Here is a 17,649-nt window from a genome sequence, read left to right as displayed (position 1 = left end):
TTTGGCTCCACTGGTCTGGTGTAGAACAGGATCTCTGGAGACTGTTTGTAACTGTGGTCACAAAATTCAATGTTCTGGGAGAATTGGAAGCAGCTCCATTTTTTGGGGGCCCCTTACACAGCTCAAGGTCTGGGCCCCAGGGTCTGACGGTGAGTATGCCCACAAGGCCCACTCATAAGTCCACTTATATGTTCCACCCACCCATGAGTTTGCTCACAGGGAGTGGAGTGTGTAGGGGATGTGTTATGTGTTATTGTAGAGGATCTAATATGTGTGCTTATGGCATGTAGTGTATAGGGTACCAGTTTGTGCAGGTGATGCAGTGGAAGCAGTGTGTATTTGTGTATAAGGGATGTATTGTGTGTTTCTGGTTGTGTGTAAGGGATGCATTGCGTGAATCTGTGTTTGTATGCTTAAGGGATTTAAGGTGTGTGTCTGCAAGTGTGTGCATTGAGTGTGTGTAAGAGATGCATTGTGTTTCTGTGTGTATGCAAGAAAAGCAGTGTGTGTGTTTCCATGTGTGTGTAAGGGTTTGCATTGTGTTTCTGTGTATGTGTGCAAATGATGCATTGTCTTTGTGTGTAAGGGTTGCATTGTGTGTGTGTGTAAGGGTTGCATTGTGTGTTTCTCTGTGTGTAAGGGAAGCATGTTGTGTTTCTGTGTGTGTGTAGGGATGCATTGTGTGTTTCTGTGTGTGTAGGGATGCATTGTGTGTTTCTGTGTGTGTAGGGATGCATTGTGTGTTTCTGTGTATGTAGGGATGCATTGTGTGTAGGGATGCATTGTGTGTTTCTGTGTATGTAGGGATGCATTGTAAGTAGGGATGCATTGTGTGTTTCTGTGTATGTAGGGATGCATTGTGTGTGTAGGGATGCATTGTGTGTTTCTGTGTATGTAGGGATGCATTGTGTGTTTGTGTATGTATAGGGATGCATTGTGTGTGTGTGCGCGTGTGTAGTGTGAAAGAGCTCCCTGTCTTGCCCCCTGTCCTATAGAGCTGTCCCTTAGAGCTCTCCTCTCCCCCACCCTCCCCTAGCGGTCTCTTCTCACTCTCACCCACCCTCTCTGTGTTCTTCTTACCCCCTCTCCTCCCTGTGTCCTCCTCAACTCCCCCTCCCTGTGTTCTTCTTACTCCCCCCCCCGTTTTTCATACCCCTTTTCTTCTTACTCCCCCCTCCTTCACTTATTCCCCCCCTCCTTCACTTACTCTCTCCCCCATCTTCACTTACTCCTCCTTCACTTACTCTCTCCCTATCTTCACTTACTCCTCCTTCACTTACTCTCTCCCTATCTTCACTTACTCCTCCTTCACTTACTCTCTCCCTATCTTCACTTACTCCTCCTTCACTTACTCTCTCCCTATCTTCACTTACTCTCCCCCCTTCACTTACTCTCCCCACTTCACTTACTCTCCCCACTTCACTTACTCTCCCCCCTTCACTCAGCCTGCCCCCCCTCCCTCCTTCACTTACTCTCCCCCTCCTCCACTTACTCTCCCCCCTCCCTCCTTCAATTACTCTCCCCCCTCCCTCCTTCACTTACTCTCCCCCCCTCCCTCCTTCACTTACTCTCCCCCCCTCCCTCCTTCACTTACTCTCCCCCCTCCTTCACTTACTCTCCCCCTTCACTCAGCCTGCCCACCCTCCCTCCTTCACTTACTCTCCCCCTCCTCCACTTACTCTCCCCCCCTCCCTCCTTCACTTACTCTCTCCCCCCCTTCACTTACTCTCCCCCCTTCACTCAGCCTGCCCCCCCTCCCTCCTTCACTTACTCTCCCCCCCTCCTTCACTTACTCTCCCCCCTCCTTCACTTACTCTCCCCTTTCACTCAGCCTGCCCCCCTCCCTCCTTCACTTACTCTCCCCCCTTCACTCAGCCTGCCCCCCCCCCTCCTTCACTTACTCTCCCCCCTTCACTCAGCCTGCCCCCCCTCCCTCCTTCACTCTCCCCCCTTCACTCAGCCTGCCCCCCCTCCCCCCTTCACTCTCCCCCCCCTTCACTTACTCTCCCCCCCTCCCTCCTTCACTTACTCTCCCCCTCCCTCCTTCACTTACTCTCCCCCCTCCCTCCTTCACTTACTCTCCCCCCTCCTTCACTTACTCTCCCCTCCCTCCTTCACTTACTCTCCCCTCCCTCCTTCACTTACTCTCCCCCCCTTCACTTACTCTCCCCCCCCTTCACTTACTCTCCCCCCTCCCTCCTTCACTTACTCTCCCCCCCTCCCTCCTTCACTTACTCTCCCCCCCTCCCTCCTTCACTTACTCTCCCCCCCTCCCTCCTTCACTTACTCTCCCCCCCTCCCTCCTTCACTTACTCTCCCCCCCTCCCTCCTTCACTTACTCTCCCCCCTCCCTCCTTCACTTACTCTCCCCCCCTCCCTCCTTCACTTACTCTCCCCCCCTCCCTCCTTCACTTACTCTCCCCCCCTCCCTCCTTCACTTACTCTCCCCCCTCCCTCCTTCACTTACTCTCCCCCCTCCCTCCTTCACTTACTCTCCCCCCTCCCTCCTTCACTTACTCTCCCCCCTCCCTCCTTCACTCACTCTCCCCCCTCCCTCCTTCACTCACTCTCCCCCCCTTCCCTCCTTCACTCTCCCCCTTCACTTACTCTCCCCCTCCCTCCTTCACTTACTCTCCCCCCTCCCTCCTTCACTTACTCTCCCCCCTCCCTCCTTCACTTACTCTCCCCCCTCCCTCCTTCACTTACTCTCCCCCCTCCCTCCTTCACTTACTCTCCCCCCTCCCTCCTTCACTTACTCTCCCCCCTCCCTCCTTCACTTACTCTCCCCCCTCCCTCCTTCACTTACTCTCCCCTCCCTCCTTCACTTACTCTCCCCCCCTTCCTCCTTCACTTACTCTCCCCCCTCCCTCCTTCACTTACTCTCCCCCCTCCCTCCTTCACTTACTCTCCCCCCCTCCCTCCTTCACTTACTCTCCCCCCTCCCTCCTTCACTTACTCTCCCCCCTCCCTCCTTCACTTACTCTCCCCCCTCCCTCCTTCACTTACTCTCCCCCCTCCCTCCTTCACTTACTCTCCCCCCTCCCTCCTTCACTTACTCTCCCCCCCCTCTCCTCCCCTCCCCTGTAGCGTGGCCAAGCTACTCTCCGGTCCGCGGTGCCCGGCCGAAGTGATAGGAAGGTGCACGCTTAGTGTGCACTTCCTGTCAGTCCGGCCGGTTACAGGAAACAGAAACTCCTGTTCGGCGCGGAGTTTCTGTTTCCTGTACCCGGCCGGACTGACAGGAAGTGCACACTGAGCGTGCACCTTCCTATCACTCCGGCCGGGCACCGCGGACCGGAGAGCAGCTTGGCCACGCTACAGGGGAGAAGCTGTGCTGCAGCCGTCTGAGGCTCTTTACAGAGTGCTCAGGCGGCTGCAGCATTTAAAGGGCCGGCCCTGCAGCGGCCGGTCTTAAAATTATTTAGGGCGGCCCCTGGCTACAAGCCGATTGGATCATGGCTTTGGGACTCCTAAATAAAAGAGGATCTCCAGTGGGAGGAGATATTGCTCGTTTGAGAAAGCCCCAAGAGGCAGGGCGAAACGCGTCACATGACCTGGTGATCAGGATACAAGGAAGTGAACTGAATGCACAGACCAGCCCGAGAAGGAGAGGGATTACACTAAACTGTTATCAAACTTCCCATGGTGTGGTGAGCTGCAGCTGGACTGTGCTTTTTACTATTTGACTATCAGTTGTTTTTATTTTTAATACATGTTTTTTGCCTGACACTGGAGTCGAAGGAGCATTTATCAGATCGCACGTACTCAAGGGAAGTGTCGAAGTTCTGGAGAAGGTAAAGTTCAGCGGTGTTCGTACCGTCGCGTGTCCAATTTTAATTCTATGAACTCGACGACCAAACACAGCTGAACGCGTTCGACTAAACAAGTTGGCCGCCGCCACGTGCTTGACCATACGAACGGCGACCACCCAGCCATTCGTCAATTAGCTGTGGTTAACCGCAACTCCTGGGAGGTAAATGAGGGACACACTCCACTTTTGTGTGGTCCGGATGTTCGGTAGTTTGTTCGTATAAACGAACACCATAGGCACAATGCATTCGGATGTCCCATAGACTGAACTGGGGAAAAAGACACGAACAAAAGCCCTTTCTCCAGTGTGTATCCCAGTCTAATACATGGGCCATAGTCCTGGGGCAAGAGGCTGGCAACCAAGCCCCTCCAAAACTTGTGGCAAACTCACAGGAAAAGGGGAGTTTGTCACACACACACACAGGCAGACAGCCACACACACGCAGATAGTCACACACACGCAGACAGTCACACACACGCAGACAGTCACACACACACACACACACAGGCAGACAGTCACACACACACACACACACACACAGGCAGACAGTCACACACACACTGACCTGCTTCTTACCTCCACATCACTTAGAGCTCCTGGAGACTGGTTGTTGGGGAAGCAGGGACTCCTTCCTGCTTCCCATGCTGCAGTTACCCGGCTCGTTTAGCCCCGCTAAATTTGTTGGTTTTTTTTTAGAATCCTGGGCGGCCATGTGCAAACTGTGTCAGCCGCCTGGCGCACCCAGCTCCCATGGGGCCCTGTCGCACATGGCCGGACAGGAATAACAGGAGCCTGATCAGTGATGATTAGGGCTGTCAGTCCAGCCCCAGGTGCCGCGGCCCACCAGGAAATTTCCTAGTACTCCGGTGGGCCAGTCCGGCCCTGGAAGGGGGGGCAACTTTGTGGCCACCCTGTCCAAAAGTAGCCCTTGTAATGAACACAGGCCGGGGATTAGAGGTAGCCCAGTATTGAACGGTGTAGCATTGCTGTATACACTTCATGCAGCCCATACAAGTTACAAAACACTCCTGGCTCTCTAACTTTCATGGGATTCTACCAAAATAAGAAGAGTAAACTAAGATTAGGCTGTCTGACCCCAGACCCTTTTCTCACTCACCATTAGAGAGGATGGCTAATTAATCTACAGGGACACCAGGTATGACCACAGTAAAACACTAAAATAACTCAATAGCAAAAGAAGGGCATTTTTAAGGTTCCCACAGTCTGAAGTGTGCCTTGTCCTCATTCCCTGCCCCTCTGCCCAGGGTGTGGGTAGATTTACCTGAATTAAGTCACTTAGATGTGGGGTGATCGGTTATGGCCAGCCCAGCCTGGGGCCCTCCACCTGCACCGAAAGCCTTCCTAGTCTGATTTCACCTGCTGTCAGCGCCCCTGGCTGCAGGAATATCAGAATATGTATCAGCAGGGCTCCAGGGCGGCTGGGCCCCCTGGAGTGAAGAGCCCAGTTGCAACTGCAACCCCCGAGACTGTGGTAGTTATGCCAGTGATATGGACTACATCAGAGGTGGACAACCTTGAACTGCAACTTCCATGCTGATTTGCCCTTCGAAACAGTGGAAACGCATCATGGAAGTTGTAGCTCTACAATATCAAGGGAACTACCAGCAATGGACTACACCATTTATTAGTGTAAACAAGTTTACCATTCAAAAAGTGTGAGTGAAGTTTACAATGTTGCATTTTCACATACTATTGAAATGCTGCAAGACAACAGTCATTAGAAATACAGAATATGGTTTATTTAAAAAACAAAACATGGGGGCAGAGCTTGACCACCATACTGGAAGGCTGGAAACTAACAATCAACCGGTTGGCGGAGGCACCTGGTTCGGGAGGGCCAGGTGGTCCGCCACAACTAAGCAAAAGGAGACAGCAGAAATACAGCTCTAGTGCTTGGAACAAAATGAGTTAAGAGATGCTATATAAAGCAGATAACTGAAAGAAATAGATTCCACTGGGTAAGTATAATGAGCTGCTGCAGCTGAGTGAATAGATCACAGTAGTAGAAGGAAACAACTAAAGGATAGCAGGCATTGTGTACTGTGAAAACAGCGTTTTAACATCTTAGCTTTGAAAGACACCAATATGCCACCTAACCGATGCCCCTACTTTCAGGCCAAGCCCTCTGAAAGTCCATTATGATCCTCCCTACGCAGGCAGCCCAGGCTTCGGCTGAGGCTCCTGGCTGCAGAACTGTGGTCTTGCGCTCTCGGCAGCATAAGGTTAAGACCATCCGCCTTGCTGGTGAGGTGAGTGATAGCGGGAATACGACTTTGGATGGAGTGGAGCCGTCCGCCGCTGCTGCTTCTTCTTCTTGCACAGTCTCCTGTGCAGCGCCTCTTGGGAGACACGTGGGCGATGCTTATACCTGTGGATAAGCCACGTAGAGCCACAGGTTGTTCAACAGTGAAGGAACAGTCAAGATTTCCCCAGGGTTAGAGTCAAGATTTTAGCCGAAAAGAGAGCAATTAAGTCCAATTTCTGGCTCCAGCACCAAGCAACTGTCCCGGTAGGCCCTGCCCCTATCTCAATTTTTAAGAAAAAAAAAAAACACTAAACTTTATTAAGCAGAATGGTGTATTTAAGGACAAGACTTATTATTTTGTCATGGCATTCGTACATAGCACTTTTTTTGTTTATTATAGAACCTGGTTACACGGAAAATCTGGTTGTCTCAGTGTTTGGTCGTTTAGTAAACTGGTTAATCCTGTAACCTGTGGGTTAACATGCTAGGTGAACCTTGCTATATCTTGCTTATAATGGAAAGTAACATCGCTGTACTATTTAGACAGAGGTTGTTATGCTGTGTCAAGATAAGTAGAGCCTACAATGTATATATACAGGGCACTTGATGATACTTGCACCAGTTTTAAGTTAGGTTTGCCTGGGTTATGTTGTGTGGCTGCTGAAGGCTGGTAAGTCCCCCTGCGCTGAAGAGTTTGTTGCATCCGCTTTCCTCCAGCCGTTTGGTGTCCTCTCCCTGCGGTTTGGCTGTAAGGTGGAGGTGGTGTTGCTGTGGAGGTGGTGTGGGCCAGGTCCTCGGACCGGATCGATGATGTGCACTCTGTGCCGGTTGGCAGAGCAGGCCAGAGGGGTTGTCTATTGGATCTGGGTGGCTGGGTCTGTGCTGCATGTGTCAGCTTGTAGTGGTAACCGTGCGAGCCAGCAGGGATACTGCGCCGCTATTTGAGATATGGCTCGTGGCCTGGTCTGCATTTCAGCGGTCCTTCATGGCCCCGGGAGCTTCGGTGTAGCAGAGGCTGCAGAGCGTATAGGGTGTGGGCCGGGATCACACCCACCGGCCCAGAGGGGGGGGGGAGGGGGGAACAGTGCCCGGTCCGCTCAGCTAAGGGGGCCCGGCTAGACAGCATCGGTCAGGATAGCGGGCGGCGGCCGTCCGCCTCGCTCACCGTCTGAGTAGGCCTCATCCATAAGGAGTGGTGCATGTCTCTCCGAGGGACTAAAACGGTAGTCGCAAGCCTCTCCCCGGGTCCAGGGTCTCCCCATGTGCCGGCCCACCTCAACAGGTCATCGGGTAGGGCAAAAGGTTTCTTGTTGTAGGTTAATAAATCGAAAGTTGCTGGAGCTGGTGTGCCATGCGACCGGCCAGCCTGGCGGTCAGGCCCCGCCCCCCCCTTTTTTTTTATAAATAAGAACATACCTCATATTCTTTCTGTGCCACAAGAAGAAGTGCACCAGGAGCCATTGAAGCAATCTTAAAAATTTCCTCGGTTGCCCCTAAAGAAAGTAAAACAGGTTTTAAAACTAAAGATCATCATGTGGTTGATTATGTCCATGGAAAAATACTGCTCTCACTTTTGACAAATCAATGTGAAACAAAAATCATTAGTCAGGATTATTCACTAAAATAAGAATAGCAATAAGTAGGCTAAAAAAGCCAAGATGTGACTACAGCAGAGTCCGGGAATTTTCCAGATCAGCTCTTTTTGCCTACATTTTGGATTTAAATCCTCTACAGCTGGCAGTTTAGTGAATAAAATGGAGGCTCTTTAGTTTTATTCCAATGGCCATTTGAATATAAGCTCACCTGCCACGTAAAGGCAAGCCCCAAAAGGAGAGTCCTACACTAGACATTAGATTTGCTGATATAAAGAATTTCCAATGAGACAGGAAGGGGTATTTTATAAACCCTTTCACATTTAACCCTTTATAGGGCTTTTGTTTAAATGTACATAGAAATTTAGGCCAGAGCGCAGGTAACGCTCTCTTTGTTTTTACTATGTATTTTGAGCTGTTGTATACTAAGATTCTGCTGCTGTAAGTGTGGTACTTTATCTGTGTGATTTTAGTCTTTGTGTGATTTTATCTTTATCTTTGTGTGATTTTAGTGAATAACCCAGTGTGTGAAACTTTTAGCTCATCTGCTAAACAAAAGTTGGGCCAACCCATATATCTAGGGTTGGAGAATGATGGGATAAATGGCAAAACGCTAGCGGGGGAAAGGCAGAAAGATTGAAAAAAAACTTTACATAGGCATAAGGGAGCTATGGTGAATGGGGCAAATAAAATAAAAAACATAGCAAATTGGATTATAAATATAATACTCTATACGTACTTGGTATTTCGTGGAGAAATTCATGCACAGATTGAGAGAATATTCTGACTCCATCAAGTTCAGGCACCATAATGGATGTCTTGTCCAGATGAAATTTGAATATATATGTCAAGGTTTTTCTAGTATTTATATTGCAAACAAACAAACATACACAGTCCTGGAATGGTGGATGCCAGCTGGGTCACTGATCACTTACAGCTCCATTCATAAAAGCATTAATGAAGCAAATTCTGAGCTTCTGTTTAGTAGCAATTAAAATTAAATTTTCTCGTATCCCATTCATCTCTGCTAAACAATGTTATTACTGTACATCTTAAAGTCAATAAACATACCATATAAAATCTGATGCATGGAAGGAAAGTTATTTTGTACTTTATTTAAAGGGAATCTCCAGTGCCAGGAAAACAATCCGTTTTCCTGGCACTGGAGGTTCCCTCTCCCTCCCACCCACCAATGAGCGACGCTGTTTGGGGAAATTAGCGACATAGCGTGAGGACGTCCAGCGACGCTCTAGCACAGGTTTCCTGTGCTATGAAGGAGGAAGTGGCCTCTAGTGGCTGTCTAATAGACAGCCACTAGAGGTGGAGTTAACCCTGCAAGGTAATTATTGCAGTTTATAAAAAATAATAAATAAATATACCGTACATGCAGAATGAAATTATATATTATATATATTATACTCAGAATGAAATTATCAGCGGGATTGGCAGACCGGCAGTTCCCCTGATTGGATACAGCGAGGAGGGAAAGTATGATAGCTCTCCTAATCGTTATGCTGTGCTAGGCTGCATTAACAGTGTTAAAGCCCTCCTTTTGTAGGACAGTACAGCACGTCCTAATGTTGTAAAAGGGTTAAAATGCATCGCTAAAACTAAGCAGGGAATGGTAGGGAATTGAAAAATGAATTGCTAAAATAACTGATATGGAAAGATGCTGAAACTCAGCTATAAACACAGTGCAGTTGTGTAGCCTAAATTTTACAATTCACTTTTCAATTCACTATAATTCATTAGTTCGTAAATAAGCAGGTTTACTCTTTAACAATCAAATTCAGCACCATTCCACAAACACAAATAGGATATGAAATGCCTTCTTTTGCTTTTCCAGCCACAAGAAGAAGTCTGTCCCACATCACAGCAACTGCAACATGCTTACTGTGTGGCCGTATGCACCTAAAACATAAATAAATCAAGAGTTATAATTTAATAATAGAGGTACTAGATTGACATAAATTCAAGGTGTGGAAATTAGAAGGTATTATTTAAAAAATATTTCACAGGTACTATGGAATTATTTTATAGCCTATGCTCATTGTATTAGAGTTATTACCTAGGTACTACGAATATAATGAGTAATTAGAAACTTTTCTACAGAACACAGATAATTTTGTAAATAATGCACTTTATGAACTCATAAATCATGTGAGGCCATGATTCCCTCACCATTACATAATTCTGGCAAGACATCAGAAGTTGAGAAAATTAGGAACAAAAAAATTAAATACGGTAAACTAAAAACATTTAGAGCATATTTACCAGGCCATCTGTTTTGGTGCTGTCCGGATATCTGAAGTGAACTCACACAGTTTCTCCTAAAAAATAAAAATCACCATATATTCTCAAATTATTACTTTCTATACTTCTAATGACCCTCCCACCTCAAACTTACCTTTTTTCTTACTGTTTCCACTTTCAGAAACTGTTCTTCTATTCTCAATTTCTGATCTATTTCTTTTTAAAAAACATAGGACAAAATAGGGACTACTTTGTCTTATTTATTTTCCTACACATGTAAGCTCCACCCTTTTTAAGATTATCAAGGGTAGGAAAATACATAAGGCAAAGTAGTTTTTATAATGTTTTAAAGAGAAATAGATCAAAAATGAAAATAAGAGCAGATTCTGAAAGAAGAAGAGAAACAGAAACAATAGGACAATAGGACAGACACTTTAAATGAAAATATAGGGCCTTTTCACTCCAAATCTTGCACTTATTGTGACATGAATTGCTGTAACTATATCTTATTGGCTCTTAGTAAATAAGTAAATTATTTAAATCTCTCTCTTGCAACTAGTGCTATATATCAATAATATCCAAATGCCTCATTGCTTAACCACAATGGAACAACCATATGAGCAAAAAAAAATGTAAAGGAATTAGGCACTCAGAGGGCTTCTTTAGTTCAGAAATAAAAACTTTTATTAATGCATAGTCGACGTTTCAGACCCAATCCCAGTCCTTTCTCAATACAGCATGCACATACATCAAACTAAAATATATTAAATAAACAATCAATCAATAAACTTACTCTACGTGCTGATGTCCCACCACCATGAAACCCAAAAACAGGAACTCACCACGGAGCATCCATGAAATGCATCCTCTTGCGGTGTTTGACACCAAAAAGCTTTTCACTGGAAACCGCTAGCAAGAATAGTATTTCTGCGGACATGGTGCATCCGTATAATGCATCAACTTACAGTGTGTTAGACCAAAAAGCTTCCCACTAGAAACCACAAGAGAGAAAAAAAGTCTCCCAGTCTGTAACATTAAATTTAAATGGAAGGTGAGATACCGAAAGAAGTACTTCGGAGAGCTGGAGAATGTATATACATGCTCCATCTCTCCTCGCTAATTTTCGCATTTTTGATGCATTACACAGATGCACCGTGTCCACTGAACTACTACCATGGTGAGTTCCCTTTTTTGGCTTTCAAGGTGGTGGGACATCAGCACGCATTTTAATATCATTAGCACATAGAGTGATAATAATTTTATTATTATTGCCATTTATATAGCGCCAACAGATTCCGTAGCACTTTACAATATTATGAGAGGGGGGATTTGACTATAAATAGGACAATTACAAGAAAACGCTGTAGACAGTTGAATAGGAAAAACCATACGAATAGGTTTACACTCCTAGCAGTCAAACTGGAACAGCATACAATAAATCCTCCCCCAATAATGAGACAACACTTCACTTTGAGGGTTAAGCAGGAACTCTGGACTGGCACATCCAGCCTGGCTTTTATTTCCATCTCACACATATAAGACCGCCCACAGGGGAGGTGTAAAATATCCAATAGCATCACGGGTGCAACCCACACATCCCCTCCCCTTAGTGTGACATATAATCCCATTATTCATACAGTTTAAAATATACTTTTTACACAATATTTATAACTTCAAAACCATAGATCACATTCACATAAAATTACATATCCACAATCAATCCATTCAGGGGAACAACATATTAAAAAATGGCACGGATCAGACCAGGGGTTAAAAAGTTAGTAAAGTATCTTTTAAAACCCCTAGCCTTCCAGCTCAGACCGTTTTTTTACAGAGCCTTCTCTGTGCTGGAGAAGTAATCCAATTATCTCCAGCACAGAGACAGACTCCATTAACCACATGGTTACAGAAAGACATAAAACACTTTAAAATACAGAAAGTTACTTTTTATCCATAACACACAGACATTTCACATATCCCCAGATAGCTGGGATCTGAGCGCACAAAACTACCGAATAGCGCGCAGATCCTATTCACACAGTTCACTTGCCATGGAGCCGAAGTCTTTAACTACACGAATGGGCTCCATGGCATAGCTATCTGGGTTAACACATTCACATAAAGTCTGGTCCATAGTCCAAAGGCAAGAGGCGGGCAAGCAGCCCCCTCCAAGGACACGTGGCGAGGTCGGTTTCCCCACAGCGAGGACCCCGTGATCACACTGCTCGTGAGGGCCGAATCTGCCGGAAGGATCCCCAGGCTTTGCCGTCAGGGGAATGGCGGAGACTCGGTAAGTGCGTAGGATGGAGGAGTTAAACATTGCAAACATTTTAAATGTATGAGGGACAATCAGGAATTTTTTATTTATTTTTTAGAGTGTATAGAATATATTACCGGAAACTGAGAATCAATTCTGACCAATTTTCAACCTCAGAGTATGAATCTAGCAGCTCTGAACTTGATACAAAAACTGATTCACAGCCCTCTACCTCTGAAAAGTATCCGAAGAGCATCTTGAATAAACCAAATTGTCCATAAACCCACTCCAAAAAAAAACCCATGGAATCAGTTAGGAAAAAATAAAAAGAAAGATAACGCCCAGAAAGGAATCACATGATTAACTTATCTGGCCACACCCTAGCTGCGGATTAAGTAGCAGCATTGAGTAACAGTCTAGCCTTCATCCAAGTTCCAGATTTCAACAAGTTCTGTTGGACGAAGGATACACCTTTTTGTCAGAAAGTTAATGAGGTACAATAGATACGAGGGACCTGTCAATTTGAACAAATAAAAATCTTTTGATGATAGAACAAAAGCCACATAGGGACCTGAGCAATAACTACAACATTATAATAAAACCCTCTGATAAGGGGTGATGTTGTGATTATTGATACTAAAATGTATATCGGTATGGCTAACAGGACCCTATCAGATAACTCAAAACGTCTTTTTCTCTTGATAGATTGAAACTCAAAGTGGGAGAGTTGTATGGTATCGATGAGAAAGAAAAAAAAAATGGAGTACAAGAGAGCCCTACTTTCAAAAGAAAATGGCTTGATACAGAATCAGTAATCCATATTAGACTCTGCTACTGTACCTATACAGAGGTTAGGTAACTGATGCGGGATTGGATGATTAAACACATTATTGTGCGATACAGTGCTGGCCTTTGCTAAGCCAGGATAAGCAATTTTAAAAAGTGTTACCTTAACATGTCTCTATTACCACCCACGGAGGATGGAATTTATGTGACTTCTTGGTATCTAGACAGCTTTCACCACAACGCCCGTCTACCAAAAATCTCCCCAGGACATGTACCATTGTGGAAGGTTGTAAATATATCCTGAGGGGGTGTAAATCAATAATGAATACTGACAAAAACAAGGTGCAATAGTGTGAGTATGGTTTAGACGCAGTTGTGGTCTCACGTATGTTTGGAAAAAACATTCAGTCCATTTAAGGAACACAATAGTGGCAGAAATACAAAAATGTATTCCTGACACTATAGTCCTAAAGAGGCTGTTTAGGTGTCCAGTACCCCTCCGATCTCAGTAAAAAGGTAATTTTAGTTCACATTTTCTCCCACGCCACGCCTGTCTCACCGAGGCTGGCCCCTTCTCCATGGCCAATCCAATGCTTTCTAAACAGAAACGCTTTGGGAGGCTATTGGCATGCGCTGTAATCAGCATCTCCTCAAAGAAATCCATTGAATCAGTGCATCTCTATGAAGAACATTTAGTGACTGTGCACTCTAGACTAGGTCTGAGTGACTAACACTGTGCAGCACTGCCACTGGAGGTGTCTCTAGTGGCAATGTAAACACGGCCTTTCCTCTTAAAAGCCTGCAGAAAATGATTATACTCACCAGAACAACTGCAATAGACTGTAGTTGTTCTGGTGACTATAGGAAGCAATAAAGTGCCCAGCGATGGTCACATTCCCTCTCTTTAATGATTTTTATCATGTTATTTAAGATCTTGATTTGTATCTAATCTGTAATGGCATGATACATGATGATCATGACTACATACCCCTGAACGTGGTATTTATACCATGCCTTTGTTTGAGCAGGGTCCTCTAGACTGTAAGTTTGTTTGAGCAGGACCTATTGTTCCTGTAAGTTTTTGTAATTGCCACATCTTTTGTTAAATTCCCCTCTCTTATAATATTGTAAAGCGCTATGGAATATGTTGGTGCTATATAAATGCCAATAATAATCATAACCATATACTTCTTTATGACAACACACAGAGGACTGGAGTCCGTTTTTGTTAATGTTCTTTAGAGAACTTGTTTAGTTGATTCTGCTCTTTGCAGATTACTTAATTATTGTAAACGCTTATGTGGGCCGCTAACTTTTGGCTCTGAATGAGGATTGGACTGAAGACATGGTTATTTCCCCTTTAAATATTCTGTGTTTTCTATAATGTGGTTTCCCCTGCTGAAAGTGCACTGAAGTACTGCAACACACATCAGGCAATTCATTTTTTGTTTGACAGTCTTCTTACTTATTTGTCACTGTCACGATGTGGTATTAGTAGGAACTATTGCTCCATTACTGCTTAGTGCCAGCGGGCATGATTGGACTTTAGAGGCTGCTTTATATTTATCAATTGGTAAAAGAATTAAAGGACCACTATAGTGCCACGAAAGCAAACTCGTTTTCCTGGCACTATAGGGTCTTTGGGTCTCCCCCTTGGGCTCAAGAGGGGTTAAGGGGTTAAACGCTTATTTTTCTCCAGCGCCGGGCTACCTCGGCGCTGCGGACTCTCCTCCCTCTTCAAACGTCATCTGCCGAATGCGCATGCGCAGCAAGAGCCGCGCGCACAATCAATCAGTCCATAGGAAAGCCTTTCTCAATGCTTTCCTATGGACGGCAGCTCCTTCTCACTGTGACAATCACAGTGAGAAGCGCGGAAGCGCCTCTAGCGGCTGTCAATGAGACAGCCACTAGAAACTGGATTAAACCTAATGTAAACATAGCAGTTTCTCTGAAACTGCTATGTTTACAGCTGCAGGGTTAACCTTAAATGAACCTGGCAGCCAGACCACTTAATTGAGCTGAAGTGGTCTGGGTGCCTATAGTGGTCCTTTAATGTAGACCAGCCACTCAGAATCACATATTCAGCAGTTTTATTGGAAAAACACATAACGTTTCGATCTCAATTGAGATATTTTTCAAGCTCGAGATCAAAATGTAGTGTGTTTTCTGTTTTACATAGTTACATAGCTGAAAAGAGACTTGCGTCCATCAAGTTCAGCCTTCCTCACATATGTTTTTGCTGTTGATGCAAAAGAAGGCAAAAAACCCAGTCTGAAGCGCTTCTAATTTTGCAAGTATTTAAAATTGTTGTTTAAACATCTGTATGGCCTCTGATAAAACCAGCTCTTCAGGCTGAGAATTCCACATCCTTATAGTTCTTACTGTAAAAAAAAACTTTGCTTTAGATTAAATCTCCTTTCTTCCAGCCTAAATGCGTGACCTTGTGTCCTATGTATAGCCTGTTTATGAATAGATTTCCAGATAATGGTTTGTACTGGCTCAGAATATATTTGTATAATGTTATCATACCCCGCTGAGGTGCTGTTTTTTCCAAACTAAAGAGATTTAAAGTTTTTAACCTTCCTTCATAACTAAAATGTTTCATTCATTCTATCAATTTTGTAGCTTGTCTCTGCACTTTTTCTTGTGTCACGATATCCTTCTTTAGAACAGGTGCCCAAAATTGCGCAGCATATTCAAAGTGTGGTCTTACCAACAATTTATAAAGAGGCAAAATTATATTTTCATCCCAAGAATTTATGCCACTATTTATATATGACAAAACCTTACTGGCCTTAGCAACTGCAGATTGACTTTGCATATTGTTGCCTAATTTTTTGTCTATAACAATTCCCAAATCCTTCTCGTGTGTTGTTATCCCTAATTCACTACCATTAAGGGTGTAAGTTGTTTGTGCATTCTTGATCCCAAAGTGCATAACTTTGCATTTCTTTTTTTGTCACTCTCTTTTTTAGTGAGGCTTAAAATTATATGGGATACAGAATGAGAGAAGGGAGACAATAGAGTTTTATACATAGCGTATAGTACAATGCAATTTATATAATCTCCGAGTAACTTGTAGTCTCATTTTATAGTAAGAAGAGTGGTTCTAGTAAGTGTAGCGTAGTAGTAGAGGAAGTGGTTAGACTTAAGTGAGATATCAATGTATAATTCTAACGTTTACAGGCTATGTCGAACTATATGGTGAAGATACGAGAGTTTTATCATTTTAACCAGCTCCGTTAAACTTTTGTGTCGTCAGCGCTAAATAAAATAATATGCAGCAGATACATCAGCACAAAGAATAGGATAACGTTTAAACTAAGGCGCTGAGAAAGGCGAACTGTGAAACAAGCGTTTTAAGGGCCGTATATGCCCAGATTAGTCTAGCTAGGGTAAACAGTGATAAAAGTAGCAGAACGAGAGGTACAAATCATAAGCAACTCGACATTAAGTGCAAGTGAAGCATTCTAAGTTAGCTGGCATTTGAATTAAGCATAATCATATGGAGAAATTCAAACAATATACAGCTGAGTTACTCAGTGATCCGGATGTTCGCTCTCAGTACCCATCACTGTAGGCTTTGGAAACAGTACATGTGCAACGTAAAACAATAATGACTGGCACGGGGGGGGGGGGGGGGGGGGAACTGTTAGAGTGTTATGTCCGCAGATACCGTGTGGAGATAGAAGGTAAGTGGCCGGTAGCCTGTAGTAAGTCCCAGTTCATGAGATCAGTTCACCCGATGCCTACTGGTATCAGGGTACATTCCCGAAAAGCGTGTGTTCAGGGTCGTGCTTTGACCACCGGGTTGGTCCCTTGGGTCTTGGTGCCGTATGCTTCTGCTCGCGGTGGGTGTCGTAGGTGTCTGGGTTGGGATCGGAGTTGGCGGCTCGGTGTAGGCAGGGTAAGTCCTCCCCTCCGCCCCAGGCTATCAGAAGGGCCGACATCTTAGATCCACAGATCCAGCTTTCACAAGGGGCCGGACCTCTCTCCCTTTTGGAGTGGCAGGGGGTCCTGGTGGTCGGCCGCTGAGTGCGGCGGCGAACCCTCCTCCAGTGTGGGCGATGTTTCGGGGTAGCACCCCAGTTGGCCTTCGGCCTGGGTAGGCCAGTAGTAGGTGGCACAGGCTTATGTATTTTCGTTGGGCACGAGGGGGTCCCCCGTGCTTTACGGCTCTCACCTCTCCGGTCTGTTTCCCGTGGCCGTGCTGGCTTGGTCGTGCAGGGATACCGCAGAGCTTTCAAACGCTGTGGTGGTGTGGGTGGACACAATTTGCTCCGCAATTTCCGCCAGAATTCTTGAAAGTGTCTGTCCAGTCGGGTGAGTATGTCGCTGGAATGCGGGAGCCACGTTTCCTCCGCCATTATGGTGGAAGGTCTGTTGTAGCTTTTGCTACCCATGGTTGCGTGTGGGTCAGCTCTCCCGACGCGGGCAGTGTGGTAGAGTCTGACCTGGTAGGTCTCTGTCTGGTTCGCAGGGCTGAGTGACAGGCTTCCGCCATTTTGGAGGCCCCTTCCCCCGTTTTGCCAGGAGATGTTGCGGGCTCATGTGGAGGGTGCCGGGCACGGGGTTCTCCGGCTGGCGGGGACCGGGATGACCCCCACCGGTCCATGGGGGGTGGGGGGAAGGTATTGCACCAAGCTCACTGTTTGCTGCGTGCGTCCGGCGGGAAAGCGGCTGC

At 45.6% G+C, this 17,649-nt stretch overlaps 1 protein-coding gene across 2 annotated transcripts in view; it reads right to left on the bottom strand.

Moving 5' to 3' along the window:
• The window catches only part of VPS16 (VPS16 core subunit of CORVET and HOPS complexes), a 190,055-nt gene that overhangs the window by 145,132 nt on the left and 27,274 nt on the right, over positions 1–17,649 (bottom strand). For both annotated transcript variants that reach the window (XM_063430209.1, XM_063430211.1), the window contains exons 8-11: positions 9,944–9,999; positions 9,491–9,580; positions 8,409–8,503; positions 7,494–7,570 (exon numbers count right to left, since the gene is read on the bottom strand). In XM_063430209.1, coding sequence (XP_063286279.1) covers positions 7,494–7,570; positions 8,409–8,503; positions 9,491–9,580; positions 9,944–9,999 — 318 coding nt within the window. The remainder of the gene's footprint in view (positions 1–7,493; positions 7,571–8,408; positions 8,504–9,490; positions 9,581–9,943; positions 10,000–17,649) is intronic.

The sequence above is a fragment of the Pelobates fuscus genome, chromosome 8 (assembly GCF_036172605.1).
Source record: "Pelobates fuscus isolate aPelFus1 chromosome 8, aPelFus1.pri, whole genome shotgun sequence".
Lineage (NCBI taxonomy): Eukaryota > Metazoa > Chordata > Amphibia > Anura > Pelobatidae > Pelobates > Pelobates fuscus.
Note: the sequence above shows the minus strand (reverse complement) of the source record. Positions and strands in the feature narration are given on the sequence as shown.